The sequence below is a fragment of the Oncorhynchus keta genome, chromosome 12, assembly GCF_023373465.1.
Source record: "Oncorhynchus keta strain PuntledgeMale-10-30-2019 chromosome 12, Oket_V2, whole genome shotgun sequence".
NCBI lineage: Eukaryota > Metazoa > Chordata > Actinopteri > Salmoniformes > Salmonidae > Oncorhynchus > Oncorhynchus keta.
In genome coordinates, this window is record NC_068432.1 from 37583449 (window position 1) to 37599313 (window position 15865).

Consider the following 15865-nt stretch of genomic DNA (forward strand, 5'->3'; position numbering starts at 1 on the left):
GGCTCGTTCATTCTAGTTGCATTTCAAAATACTTGTCTTGGACATAAATTTGTACCTTTGAAGATTCAGCTTTTACTTGGCTCTCTAGTCTTCCAGCATCATCTCACCATTTAGCCATTTGTAATTGTAAGCTACACAAATAAAGCACATTAGCAAGAAAAAGGCCAGTGGCACAGCTCTGGGAGTCCACCCTCCCCTCCCTCACACCACCCATACCGTCTTCACCCTGCAATGTTAGCCATGGAGCTGAGAGCGTCGTAGCCCTGTGCGATGGTGACGCGGGGCACCTGGTCCATGGCCAGCACAGTGGCCTTCCTCTGGGACAGCATGTCCATCAGCTCAGGGTTCTGGGCCGGGTAGATGAAGCTGAACAGAGTGGCTGCCTCCTTCATCAGCTCCACCTCATGGGCTCCCAGCTCAGGGTTGAAGACGGGAGCACGCACCTGAGTGAGACAGACAAACACAGACAGAGACAAGCAATAGAGACGTTTGATGTAAAAATCCCTTGCGCGATACAATGGTTACCATGGCAGCAAAAGAGGGTTGAATGACTATCCACCCTATTTTCATCACTTACACAGCCTCTTCCCTTACCTTGACCAGCACATTAGAGGCCAGGACATCTTTGACATCTTTGATGGTGGCTCCAGCCTGGATGTAGTGTTGATCGGGGAACTTGGAGGGCTCTCCTGCCCCAGACTCCACCACCACGTTGAAGCCCTGTTTGATAAGGGCCTGCACTCCGGCCGGGGACAGAGCCACACGACGCTCATTCTGGAAGATCTCCTTCGGTACACCCACTGTCAGCTGCTTATAGGGAATACCTGGAAGAACAGTAACACAATTCTAAGGTAAGTTTTATTCATTCAGCAAAGAGTAACCTGTAAAGATATGTTGAAGAAAACTAGGTAAATCTTAAAAACATCCGCATTCAGAAAACTAGAAATACCACATTATGAAGCTGTGCTGCCATTTTCATATGTTGACATGTATTGTAATAAATTTACCAATTTGCTGAAGATGATATCAAGTTGGAGCCTTGGGTTTCAAAACGTATTATGTACAGCATTCAACATTCATAAAACAGTTGACCAATTTAAAACTAAATATCTACTACTAGTGATGGGGGGATTACATAGTTACATATTGGGATATTATTTAATGATATATCGAATCGTATAGTTTTCACAAGGTCGCACCAAAACTCAGCTTGTTGTCCATTTTTCTTTTTAATTAGTGAGCCAATATGTTTTGAGCACTTTTATTTCCACGATTGATAAAAAAAACTTGTTCTCGTGGCTCCATCTTGTCCCTCTGTAGCAGACATACGGTGAGAAATGTTTGGTATATCGAATAGCAATACATTTAGAATCGTGATACATATCGTATCGGCACCTAAGCATTGCGATAATATTGCATAGTGAGGTCCCTGGCAATTCCCTGCCCTATCAGTTACTCTGCACTCATGAATGAGGTGGAATTGGGAGGGGTAGGATATATGATGCACAGTAGTTTACAACAATCGCTGCTAATCAGAGGGACATTTTACACTACTTTGGAGACCTTTGAGACTTCTGTGTTCAATAAACCACTCAACTGTCTGTGACAAATCCTCCTTATAAGACATAAGCTTCCTCCTCTACCATCTGAACTGTGTGGCCATGTTTGGATACTGGTAGATGCATTCTACTATCAGTGCAAAACATAAATAGATGACTTAAGAAGAAAGACCCATTGCTTACGACAAAAATATATATATAATACTCTTCATTGGGCATTGGTCAAAATCACATTTTCACCTTTTTATAGGCTACAATTTGTCAATTCTACCAAGAGTGAGTTTACTGTGACGGTGTCTACTGCCTTCATTGTAAGAAAGATCACATGCCCCCTTCGGAAATTTCCACTCTTGGTCTATAGATAAACAGCATTGGAATGTCTGGCTGTCACCACCCTATACTGACTCAGAGCAGAGTGAACCACAAGACTGACCCCAAGAACAGGAGTTTTAGCTCTAATTGTTATTCTGAAAGCAAATGACGATTTGCTGGCAGTAATGTGCATTCCAGTATAGATATCAATCAGACATTGAAGTATCAGATAAGCAGTGCTGCTACTGGTTAATGAGGCAGAGATATAAGGCTGATGTGGTTCACCAATAGGTGAAAGCGACAGTTATGGAGACAACAATGTAAAGATGTGTTTAGCAGACGTGTCTTCTCAGATAGCTGCTACGCCCTGGCCCCTTCAGTTGATACTCTGCCAGGAAAAGCATCTGCCAGCAGTCAGAGTGCCAAGAACGTCAATCATGACAGGCCTGTCTCAAAAAGACTTGCAGAGTACAGCTACAACCACACCAAACGAACACATCAGCGCACAATTACACATACAAGATCACTAAGGCATGCAATGGAGACTCCTCCAAAGAGGAAGAGGACCATCCTAGGTGAATTTGATAAAAATTGAAACATTTTAAAAAGTTTGCATTTTTAGATAAAACTATATACATTCACGTCACCAAATAATTGATTCAAACACACCGTTTTGCAATGAAGGTCTACAGTAGCCTCAACAGCACTCTGTTGGGTAGCACCATGGTGTGGAACGTCCTCCTCTGGGTACGTTCCACAGACTTACACAGTAACTATGACAACTTCCGGAGGATGTCCTCCAACCTATCAGAGCTCTTGCAGCATGAATTTACATGTCAATCCAATCAAAGGATCAGAAAATGAATCTAGTACTGAAAGCGAGAGGGCAAGAGCTGGCTAGCTAGATTTGGTTGTATTCACTCTGCTAGCTGAATGCAACTAGCTAGTTTAGCCTACTCAAACACCCGGCTCAAACAAAGAGGGATGCTATGTTAGCTAGGTGGCTATGGCTGTCCAACACTGGAACTATTTCAAGGCAAGGTAAGCTTTTGGTTTTATTAATTTATTGCCACCGGGGCCTGCCGGTATAACTGCTAAACTGCTTTCTGACTACACTGTACCATGTGATTGTAGCGAGTTACTAACATGTTAGTTCTAGTAGCTACAGTGCTTTCGGAAAGTATTCAGACCCCTTTACTTTTTCCACATTTTGTTACGTTACAACCTTATCCTAAAAATTGATTAAATCCCCCCCATCAATACCCCATAATGACAAAGCAAAAACAGGATTTTAGAAATGTTAGAAAATGTATTTATTTTAAAATCAAAACTGAAATATCACATTTACATAAGTATTCAGACCCTTTACTCAGTACTTTGTTGAAGCACCTTTGGCAGCAGGTAGAGCCTCAAGTCTTCTTGGGTATGATGCTACAATCTTGGCACACCTGTATTTGGGGAGTTTCTCTCATTCTTCTCTACAGATCGTTTCAAGCTCTGTTAGGTTGGATGGGGAGCGTCGCTGCGCAGCTATTTTCAGGTATCTCTAGAGATGTTCGATCGGGTTAAAGTCCGGGCTCTGGCTGGGAAACTCAAGAACATTGAGACTTGTCCCGGCTGTGTGCTTAGGGTCGTTGTACTGTTGGGAGGTGAACCTTTTCCCCAGTCTGACGTCCTGAGTGCTCTGAAGCAGGTTTTCATCAAGGACCTCTCCATACATCTATCAGGATTAGCCTCCCAGTCCCTGACGCTGAAAAACATCCCCACAGCATGATACTGCCACCACGCTTCACCGTAGGGATGGTGCCAGGTCTCCTCCAGACATGACGCTTGGCATTCAGGCCAAAGAGTTGAATTTTGATATCATCAGACCAGAGAATCTTGTATCTCATGGTCTGAGTCCTTTAGATGCCTTTATGCAAACTCCAAGTGGGCTGTCATGTGCCTTTTACTGAGGAGTGGCTTCCGTCTGGCAACTCTACCATAAAGGCCTGATTGGTGGGGTGCTGCAGAGATAGTTGTCCTTCTGGTTCACCCATTTCAACAAAGTAACTATGGAGCTCTGTCAGAGTGAGGCCCTTCTCCCCTGATTGCTCAGTTTAGCAGAGCAGCCCGCTCTAGGACGAGTCTTGGTGATTCTTCCGGTTAAGAATGATGGAGGCCACTGTGTCCTTTGGGACCTTCAATGCTGCAGACATTTGTTGGTACCCTTCCCCAGATCTGTGCCGACACAATCCTGTCTCGTAGCTCTACGGACAATTCCTTCAACCTCATGGCTGGTTTATTGCTCTGACATGCACCGTAGACTGTGGGACCTTATTTCAACAGGTGTTTGCCCTTCCAAATAATTGCAATGTTAACAGGATGCACCTTAACTCAATATAAAATACCATAGCAAAGGGTCTGAATACTTAAGTAAATAAGGTACATTAGCTAAGGAGAATCGCTAGTTAGCTAGCGAGCTAATAAATGTACTGAGTCAGGGCAAACGTAGCTAGCTAATACCAGTGTTGGTGTAGGCCGAAATCAGCATGTTGTTTGAGCAACAGTATCTTCTAAATCAAAGAGGAATAGGCTAAGCATGAATATGTTGGCTACATGAAGAAACATTTAATGTAGCCAAAGATTATATGGTCCTCTAGGAAACACTGACCATCACTTTGGTTCCAACCCTGTCACAATAACTCCTCCCTGGCATTTTCACTAGTTGTCATGTCAAATAACACAGTATTCAAAGTGCCCACTATTATTTATAGTCTAACAATAGAATTAGAATAAACATATTTCCATGATTCAGACAGTTCACCCAAGTAGCCCTACATGACATTTTTGAAATTATCTCAAATGAGTGTAGGAAATGAAGAAATTGATGAAATGCAGGAAATTATTTTAGGCTGAAGTTGAATTGAACAGTAGAAAACAATCAGAATGGAGAAAGACCCATTGAACAGTTGAAGTCGGAAGTTTACATACACCTTAGCCAAATACATTTAAACACAGTTTCACAATTCCTGACATTTAATCCTAGTAAAAATCCCCCATCTTAGGCCAGTTAAGATCACCACTTTATTTTAAGAATGTGAAATGCCAGAATAATAGTAGAGAATTATATATTTCAGCTTTTATTTCTTTCATCACATTCCCAGTGGGTCAGAAGTTTACATACACTCAATTAAGATTTGGTAGCATTGCCTTCAAATTGTTTAACTTGGGTCAAACGCTTTGAGTAGCCTTTGTTGTCCTTAAGCCATTTTTCCACAACTTTGGAAGTATGCTTGGGGTCATTGACCATTTGGAAGACCCATTTGCTACCAAGCTTTAACTTCCTGACTGATGTCTTGAGATGTTGCTTCAATATATGCAAGTAATTTTCTTCATGATGCCATCTATTTTGTGAAGTGCACCAGTCCCTCCTGCTGCAAAGCACCCCCACAACATGATGCTGCCACTAGAGGTTGACCGGTTCATTGGAATGGCCGATTAATTAGGGCCGATTTGAAGTTTTCATAACAATTGGAAATCGGTATTTTTGGCCGATTTATTTTTTACACCTTTATTTAACTAGGAAAGTCAGTTAAGAAAACATTCTTATGTTCAATGACGGCCTAGGAACAGTGGGTTAACTGCCTGTTCAGGGGTAGAACGACAGATTTTTACCTTGTCAGCTCCGGGATTCAATCTTGCAACCTTATACAGTTAACTAGTCCAACACTCTAACCACCTGCCTCTCATTGCACTCCACGAGGAGCCTGTTACGCGAATGCAGTAAGAAGCCACGGTAAGTTGCTAGCTAGCATTAAACTTATCTTATAAAAAACAAATCAATCATAATTACTAGTTAACTACACATGGTTGACGATATTAATAGTTTTATCTAGTGTGTCCTGCGTTGCATAATAATCGATGGCGTGCGCATTCGCAAAAGAGGACTGTCGTTGCTCCAACGTGTACCCAACCATTAACATCAATACACAGAAGTACATATTTTTAAACCTGTATATTTAGCTAAAAGAAATCCAGGTTAGCAGGCAATATTAATCAGGTGAAATTGTGTCACTTGTCTTGCATTCAGTGCACGCAGAACCAGGGTATATGCAACAGTTTGGGCAGCCTGGCTCGTTGCGAACTAATTTGCCAGGATTTTATGTAATTATGACATAACATTGAAGGTTGTACAATGTAACAGGAATATTTAGACTAAATAGATAAAATACTGAACAGTTCCGTATTTCACTGAAATAAATAAACGTTTTGTTTTCGAAATGATAGTTTCCGGATTTGACCATATTAATGACCCAAGGCTCGTATTTTTGTGTGTTATTATGTTATAATTAAGTCTATGATTTGATAGAGCAGTCTGACTGAGCGATGGTAGGCACCAGCTCGTACGCATTCATTCAAACAGCACTTTCGTGCGTTTTGCCAACAGCTCTTCGCTGTGCTTCAAGCATTGCGCTGTTTATGACTTCAAGCCTATCAACTCCCGAGATGAGGCTGGTGTAACCGATGTAACCGGGGTGCGCGCAAATAGCGTTTCAAACGTCACTCGCTCTGATACTTGGAGTAGTTGTTCCCCTTGCTCTGCATGGGTAACGCTGCTTCGAGGGTGGCTGTTGTCGATGTGTTCCTGGTTCGAGCCCAGGTAGGAGGAGCGAGGAGAGGGACGGAAGCTATGCTGTTACACTGGCAATACTAAAGTGCCAATAAGCACATCCAATAGTCAAAGGTATATGAAATACAAATCGTATAGAGAGAAATAGTCCTATAATTCCTATAATAACTACATCCTCTTCCCTGGGAATATTGAAGACTCATGTTAAAAGGAACCACCAGATTTCATATGTTCTCATGTTCTGAGCAAGGAACTGAAACGTTAGCTTTCTTACATAGCACATATTGCACTTTTATTTTCTTCTCCAACACTTTGTTTTTGCATTATTTAAACCAAATTGAACATGTTTCATTATTTATTTGAGGCTAAATTGATTTTATTGAAGTATTATAATAAGTTAAAATAAGTGTTCATTCAGTATTGTTGTAATTGTCATTATTACAAATAGATTTTAAAAACATTTTTTTTTTTTATCGGCCGATTAATCGGAAATCTGCTTTTTTTGGGTTCTCCAATAATCGGTATCGGCGTTGAAAAATCATAAAATCGGTCAACCTTTAGCTGCCACCCCCATGCTTCACGGTTGGGATGTGGTTCTTCAGCTTGCAAGCATCCCCCTTTTTCCTTCAAACATAACGATGGTCATTATGGCCAAACAGTTATATTTTTGTTTCATCAGACCAGAGGACATTTCTCCAAAAAGTACGATCTTTGTCTCCATGTGCAGTCTGGCTTTTTAATGGCAGTTTTGGAGCCTATATCTATATAGGACTGGTTTTACTGTGGATATAGATACTTTTGTACCGGTTTCCTCCAGCATCTTCACAAGGTCCTTTGCTGTTGTTCTGGGATTGATTTTCACTTTTCGCACCAATGTACGTTCATCTCTAGGAGACAGAACTTCCTGAGAGATATGACGGCTGCATGGTCCCATGGTGTATATACTTGCGTACTATTATTTGTACAGATGAACGTGGTACCTTCAGGCCTTTGGAAATTACTTCCAAAGATTAATCAGACTTGTGGAGGTCCAACATTTTTTTTCTGACATCTTGGCTGATTTCTTTTGATTTTCACATGATGTCTAGCAAAGAAACACAGAATTTGAAGGTATGCCTTGCAATACATCCACAGGTAAACCTCCAATTGACTCAAATGATGTCAATTAGCCTATCCGAAGCTTCTAAAGCCATGACATAATTTTCTGGAATATTCCAAGCTGTCTAACGGCAGTCAACTTAGTGTATGGAAACTTCTGACCCACTGGAATTGTGATATGTTATTTCACTAAAAATTCACTGTCTATAAAAAAATTGTTGGAAAAGTTACTTGTGTCATGCACAAAGTAGATGTCCTAACCGACTTGCCAAAACTATAGGTTGTTAACAATAAATGTGTGGAGTAGCTGGAACATGCAAACAGCCAGCAAATTCTGGCTATACAGACACACACCCCATCACATTTCTGACTCTAATTGCAGGTTTTGCTGTCCGCACAGTCAAGAGAGAAGGGGGTGGGAAGAGGAAGACCTGTGAGTGTACGCTGTAGTATCTATAATATGACCTTGGTTGGTTGCAACAAAAGCAAAAAAAGAGGTGGCAAAAGAAATGGCCCCTGCCATGCTTCCTCTCCGGACAACTACCAAGACAGCCATTGTCTGAGTAAGCAGGCGACTGTGGATGATAGGCTACATGTTTGTCCAAAATCTATGGATAACATTTTGATCAACGATCAACTAAGCATAAGAGAAGGCAATCCTGTGTTTTACATTGGTGTGTATGTGCATTGAAATTGCTATTGTGCTCAAGCTGTTACCTGGGTTACTGTAGCATAGTGCTGGGTGCTGTCGGAGGGAGAGTAGTTATGCTAGTTACCTGGACTGGCGCAGCGGTTGAGAGCTTGCTGAGTCCTGAAGAAGCGCAGGCATGGCGCCTTCACTGACCGGGCACAAGCCTGCAGCGAAACACAGGCCACCCCACTGAACAGTGGAGCAGAGCAGCTGGTAGCCACCACACGCAGAAGGCTCGACGCCATCGCAGACACACAAGGAGGAGCAGTGCAGCCGGATCGACCTCCTCCTATAAACACACACACACCACAACAAGGGAAAGAGAAGAGGGGGGCAAGACTGTGAGAGTGAACTGTGAACAGTAGAGAAACCGACTGACCTATCGTGGCATGCCCAACTCTGTTCCTAAACAAAAGCCCCTATACCACTGCCTCAGCTGGTCTATCTTTACACACAACTCTGTAGTTAATACAATAAGAATGTGCCCCAGTGTGCTATACACAGACATGCCCATTTAACCTAAAATCATGCAGCAACAGGAAAATATTTGTCCTTATACTGCAAGTAAATCATTGCTAGCGTCACAAATATCCCCGTTTAACTGTTTTCAGCATATCAGTTCAACTAGTAATAGGCTTTCATATTGACAGGGATCCAGCTGTAAAGTAAGGGGGGGGAAAGGCAGTCAAGGACACTCCAAATATAATGTCCACAAACGTCCGGTGACCCGGTGTAGATGTGTGTAATATGTTTGGCTTAGTCACTTCAGAGGCCTGATGTGTCGAGATAAGAGCTGTTACCAGAGTGAACCTCTTGACTGGAAGACTCTGGTGTGGTTCAGGCCCTAGGGGGTTCCAGGCAGTATCGATTAGATAGTACACCATTACAGAAAACAAGGTCAGTTCAGCAAGAGTTGTTTGAGCATTCAAAATAATGATCCCAGATATTTAGTGCCTTTCTATCCTATATACAGTGCTTTCAGAAAGTATTCAGTCCCCTTGACTTTTTCCAGTTACATTAAAGCCTTATTCTAAAATTAATAAAACTTTATTTTTTCCCTCAATCTATACACAATGCCCCATAATGACAAAGCAAAAACAGGTTTAGAATGTGTTATTTTTTACATTTATTTTTAATGAATTATGGAGTAATCAGACACTTTACTCTGTACTTTGTTGAAGCACCCGTGGCAGCATCAAGTCTTCTTGGGTATGACGCTACAAGCTTGGCACACCCGTATTTGGAAAGTTTCTCTTTCTCTGTTCATCTTTAACTCGATCCTGACTAGTCTCCCTGTCCCTGCCGCTGACAAACATCCCCACAGCAGGATGCTGCCACCACCATGCTTCACCGTAGGGATGGCGCCAGGTTTAATCCAGACGTGACGCTTGGCATTCAGGCCAGAGTTTTCAATCTTGGTTACATCAGACCAGAGAATTTTGTTTCTCATGGTCTGAGAGTCTTTAGGTGCATTTTGGCAAACTGCAAACGGACAGTCATATGTGGCTTTTACTGAGGAGTGGCTTCCATCAGGCCACGACCATAAAGGCCTGATAGGTGGAGTGCTGCAGAGACAGTTGTCCTTCTGGAAGGTTCTCCCATCTCCACAAAGGAACTCTAGAGCTCTGTCAGAGTGACCATCGGGTTCTTGATAACCTTTTGACCAAGGCTCTTCTCCCCGACTGCTCAGTTTGGCCGGGCGGCCAGTTCTAGGAAGTCTTGGTGGTTCAAAACTTCTTCCATTTAAGAATGATTGAGGCCACTATGTTCCTAGAGACCTTCAATGCTGCAGAACTGTTTGGGTACCCTACCCCAGATCTCTGCCTCGACATAACCCTGTCTCAGAGGTCTACAGACAATTCCTTCAACTTCATGGCTTGGTTTTTGCTCTGACATGCACTGTCAACTGTGGAACCTTATATAGACAGGTGTGTGCCTTTCCAAATTATGTCCAATCAATTTAATTTACCACAGGTGGACTAATCAAGTTGTAGAAACATCTCAAGGATGATCAATGGAAACAGGATGCAGTTGAGCTCAATTTCGAGTCCCATAGCAAAGAGTCTGAATACTATAAGGTAGATAGATACACACTTTTTTTAATTCGAAAAAAACTTTTTTCACTTTGTCATTATGGGGTATTGTGTGCAGATTGAGGAAAATGTTTTACTTAATCAATTTTAGAATAAGGCTGTAACAATGTTACAAAATTGAAGGGGTCTGAATACTTTCAGAATGCACTGTAAATGTCAGATATTGTGAAACCATGAACTTGAGAGAGTGCGTTTACTGTATAGGCTTACAATTAATTAGGCCTAGTTTACCAACCAGTTTCAGTGCTAGAAGGAGGAATGCATTTGCTAATGCTACAAATTCTGTCCTGACATAGCTAGTTAGCTACTGAATGAAGGCAGACATGCTACCTGCAGATTAAACTTGAATTTATTGCACTATATGCTGATCAAGCAGATTTCATAGAAACAGTGGGTTTCCTTTCCACACTGTAAACTTCAACTTGTGTGTGACCTCATTTCTTCAGAATACCAACATTACCGGGCTTAATTTAAAAACTAACGTTAGCTAGCTACCGAAATACATACCACGTCAGCAATATGATTCGCCTGGCAGGCTTAATAAACCAAAACCGTCTACTGACCATTGTTGTTCAGCTATCTAGCTAGCTAGTCCAGCCAGATATCTTTGGTTTAACGTTAACTACCTATGTCGCTTTTGATGTGAATTTAAGTGTTATGACATATACGTTAAATCGGCATTTGTTTATATTACCAATATAATTATGCAAACATACGTGCATAGCAATCTCACGAGCCAACAAAAGCGAATGACGAAAAGAATCAAATTCATTCATTCATTCATTGCAACAGCACCAATTTGCCATTTGGGTTATGATAGTTAGCATATACTGATTATTTGCTGTGTAAAAATGCATGACATTTGTAGTTTTCGCCTCAAAATACTGTGCATTAGCTGGACAGATAGCAAGCCATCTGTTCAGAACGGATTTAGATGCCGAACATCACTTCCCTTTTTTTATTGAATGAAAGGACTCGGCAGCAAAACTAGCTAAATGCTAACAAACAAAAACTAAGCTTTTTTGCATCAAACTGGAGGCCATCGAGGCTTTCACTTTCCACAACACAGCTGTTTGTGTGTAAAAAATAAATAAACCAACAGGTCTAAAAAATAAATACGCTTTGTTTAAATAACACAACTGACCTTTGCAGACTGTCTTGATTTTGTGAACCACAGCACAGCCGAAAATTCTTTCCAACCGGAAGAAATTACATGAATTGGACAGAACCGCCCACTTCATACAGTCAACAACAGTACAGCATATTACCTACCAGGGTATTGAAATAGATAATTTTGAATAGACATTTAAGCGTTTTTGAGGTGGTCACCATAATGAACAATAGAAGGATTTACTCCATACTTATTTGTCAAAGTGGTGCTCAATAATAAAACGTTGAATTGTGGGTTTATCTTTTGATCATATTGGGAACATAATGTAGAAATTAAATCATGGTTGCATAAACATATAACATGAAATAAGATGTGGCTTTTCTTATCTTGAGAGTGAGTAATTAAAAAAATAATACAAAATATAGACGTTGGTATTTCTGACGTCTGGATGTTTGGCGTAAGATGTTAATGTCTACAGCAGATGGTACTGTTGGACACTTTTAAGTAGGCCAAGCCCTCCAAACTGGGCCAGTCATTTACCCATGTGGAGGCTGCAACAGTGGATAATTACAATTTGAATGGGAGACATGAAATACAAAACATTAAGGACACCTGATCTTTCCATGACATAGACTGACCAGGTGTATTCAGGTGAAAGCTATGATCCCTTGATTGATGTCACTTGTTAAATCTCTTACAAAAAAAAAGTCATATTGGAATCCAGAATGCAGAAATACAAATCCTGCAGGAAAACAAATATCTCAAAGGATTTTGTGGGCCACTTCTGCAGGAATCCTGCAGGGTCCAGCAGGAATCCTAAAGGTAGCCCTTCAGGAGAAAAATCATGCATGAATCCTGCAGATAGTCCTAAAATAAATCCTGCAGGATTGTTTCCTGAAGAACTACATACAGGACTCCTGCAGGAATTGTCCTACAGCAAAATGGCCCCAAAATCTTGTGGGATATGCTGTAGGTAAGATTCCTGATTATAATTCCACAAGCTTTTCAGGGCCATTTTCCTGTAGGACAACCTGCAGGGTCCCCTCATCATCCTTCATAGAGAACTGTACTGTAAGACAACACATGTAAGACAACACATTTTCAAAATAATGGACAGAAAGCACAATATATAATATTCAATTTCAATTGTATTATTCAATGGAGCAACAAAGGATGATTTTGATTGTCCATTTCAGCTCCAGGGTTGTATAAAAGATGATTCCTAGGAAAATCACCTGCATGGCTGTCCAGTGCTGCATTCTCTGTTAGTCAGTCTCACTGTTGTTGGAGAGGAGATAGATAAGAGGGGCAGAGCGTCTGCTAAATGGCATATATTATTATTATATTATTATGTAACAGCAGAAACTGTGTGTGAATGTTTGGCTCCGTTTTAACAGTTGTTATAGAACTGCACCACTAATGACTCAAACTCAATGTAAATTAATCCATCTTTATTATCACGGCCGGAGAGGTTCACAAACTCAATCCAAGCTTGATGAAAACTCTAATAAAGGTGTTCCCTTTCGGTCCTTATATACTGCTACGCAAACAAGTCATATAAACATGATTTACATTACTCATTATTAATTTTTGTTCTGCATGTGACTGACATGGCTTCTTCTCTCAAAGCTGGGACCTTGAAACCGACATACTCCTTTCGGATCCCAGAGCAATGTTATGGATTCCTCCCATGTACAATAAATCAGATTGTACAGTCAATCAGTCACTCACAAACTCAACAGCATTGATCTGATACACACAAACAGAAAATGTCAGTATAACAGCTGAAACAGTGTATTTTGTTACCTTCGCCTGCAAGTGTGTCCAGTGCTGCGAACCTGTGAGTCTCACTGTTGTTCATAGGCTCGGTCATACCTGGGGAGGAGAGGAGAGAGATGAGGGTCATAGGAGTTCATGGGATATAACAGAAGAAATGCTCTCTCTGTGTGTGTGTGTGTGTGTGTGTGTGTGTGTGTGTGTGTGTGTGTGTGTGTGTGTGTGTGTGTCATGAGGGATTGTGACAAAGGAAATAACAAGTAACAGTTAGGTCACTTACCAGAAAAGTACTTACTGTAATAAATCTACATCAATGAAAGGGGTCATCTTGGAACAGCAACAAACTTGATTGATGACGATGTTTAACAACAATCAAAATCATTTATAAAGACCATCTTACATCACCTGTAAGATGGCCTTTATAAACCCAGCCTAAAACCCCAAACAGCAAGCAATGCAGGTGTAGAAGCACAGTGGCTTGGATTTAAGGCCATTAAGTTGTATTACCAATAGGTTGTTAACTCAGTCACATGGGTAATGATTGACCTATGTAATTATATGCAATTAAACATGATACAAAAGAACACCGAAGACAACTTATTTTTTACTTTTATTAAATATTGATATTATCTTTCTCTCTATGCTGAAATTGAAAAAAAAGCACAACACAATGGTCCAAACCATGCAAATAGCCTCATTGTGACAACAATACAAAGCTCAGGTGTTGTGGCATGCCCGATCACTGCTGTTACGCACACCTCTATGAAGAGGGAACACAACACCCTGCTACAACTAAACTCTCCGTGAAGTGAAAAAGGTATGGACTGTAGGTGCGAGTAAGGATGACAACAGACAGAATGTGGTACCGTTTACAAGGACTTTATTCATTTACACGGTAATATGGGGAAAAGGGGCTGGACGGAACCAAAGCAAAGAAAGTAAATCTCAAAGCCCCCCCTCTCCTATCTTACCTGCCTACCCACTACTTACCTAATTTAGCACCACCTGGTGCCCTAACCAAAATACAGGGGGTGGTCCGCCCAGGTCTTACCTAGTGTGCCTAGACAGCGAATATGCTACGGGTATATGTATGCCCGCGGGCCTCTTGCCTAAGCACTCCCTAGGTGCCTTCCCCTTCCCCCCTGGGAACAAATGAAACCGAATATTAAACAATTTTCACAAACTAAGAAGCAAAGGACATCAAATAAGCTCTATCTGAGCAACAAACTCACAAAACATACCAACTCTCAGCAATGAACTCCCAGCAAAATCTCTAGCAAAATCTCTGCAATGACCTCCCAGCAAAACTCTAGCAAAATCTACCTCTAGCAAAATCTACCTCTAGCAAAATCTACCTCTAGCAAAATCTACCTCTAGCAAAATCTACCTCTAGCAAAATCTACCTCCAGCAAAATCTACCTCTAGCAAAATCTACCTCCAGCAAAATCTACCTCCAGCAAAATCCCTGCAATGACCTCCCAGCAAATCTCTAGCAAAATATCTGCAATGACCTCCCAGCAAATCTCTCCCTCCTGAACAGAACACTGGCATTTATATAGCTTCAGAATGAATGGGTAATTGGAGACAGCTGTGTCTTGACGAGGGGGCGGGGTCAGCTCTCCAATTAGCCATAGAGTCGACCAATCAGCTGCTTGAGGGATTTCAGGAAGCCATTTCCTGAAATAAACACATGCAAATACACAAACTACAACACATAAACTGGGGAACGTAACAACTGCACATAATGTGGTTGACTCCCTGGGGATATGCCATCTCTTGTGAAGAGTGGATCAGTTTTCATGAACTTGTCAGTCAAAAATCAACTAGAGGAAAAGATATCAGAGCCCAAATTCTGTAAAGCATAAGAATATAAGTATTCTTATACAAAGTATGCCTTTGTAGATGAGATTTTCAGGGACCTGCACGGGCAGGGTGTAGTGGTGTATATTGATGACATTCTGATATACTCCGCTACACGCACCGATCATGTGTCCCTGTTGCGCAAGGTGCTTGGTCGACTGTTGGAGCATGACCTGTACGCCAAGGCTGAGAAAAGTTTGTCTCATTCCTATGGTACCGCATTTCCACCTCAGGGAGATGTGGAGATGGAGAGTGACCGCATCTCAGCCGTGCGTAATTGGCCGACTCCCACCACAGTAAAGGAGGTGCAGTGGTTTGTTTGCGGTGGTTGGCTGAGGCGGACAGGGCTTTTGGTCACCTAAGGGCTCTGTTTACCTCGGCTCCTGTGCTGGCCCATCCGGATCCCTCTTTTGCAGTCATAGTGGAGGTGGACGAGTCCGAGGCTGGGATAGGAGCCGTACGCCACCGAAGCTCCGCCCCTGGGCGTTCTTCTCGAGGAAGCTCAGCCCGGCGGAGCGAAACTATGACGTGGGGGAACGGGAGCTGTTGGCTGTTGTCAAGGCTTTGAAGGCGTGGAGACATTGGTTTGAGTGGGCTAAACACCCTTTTCTCATCTGGACTGACCACCGCAATCTGGAGTACATCCAAGAGACTGAACCCTCGCCAGGCAAGGTGGGCCATGTTTTTCACCTGTTTTGTTTTCACCCTTTCTTACAGACCAGGTTCCCAGAACGCGAAGGCAGACGCACTGTC

The 15865-nt window shown here is 41.9% G+C and overlaps 1 protein-coding gene across 2 annotated transcripts in view; it reads right to left on the reverse strand.

The window, feature by feature from the left end:
- LOC118391447 (NAD(P) transhydrogenase, mitochondrial-like) overlaps nt 1-11655 on the reverse strand; it is a 71166-nt gene extending 59511 nt beyond the window's left edge. The window contains exons 1-4 of one of the 2 annotated variants that reach the window (XM_035782856.2): nt 11510-11655; nt 8358-8561; nt 595-824; nt 226-443 (exon numbers count right to left, since the gene is read on the reverse strand). In XM_035782856.2, the coding sequence (XP_035638749.1) occupies nt 226-443; nt 595-824; nt 8358-8561; nt 11510-11606 (749 nt within the window). In that variant the 5' untranslated portion in view covers nt 11607-11655. Of the gene's footprint in view, nt 1-225; nt 444-594; nt 825-8357; nt 8562-9072; nt 9110-11509 lie in introns of those variants that run through there. The other variant, XM_035782857.2, reaches the window with a different exon arrangement.
- Nucleotides 11656-15865: the final 4210 nt, after the last annotated feature.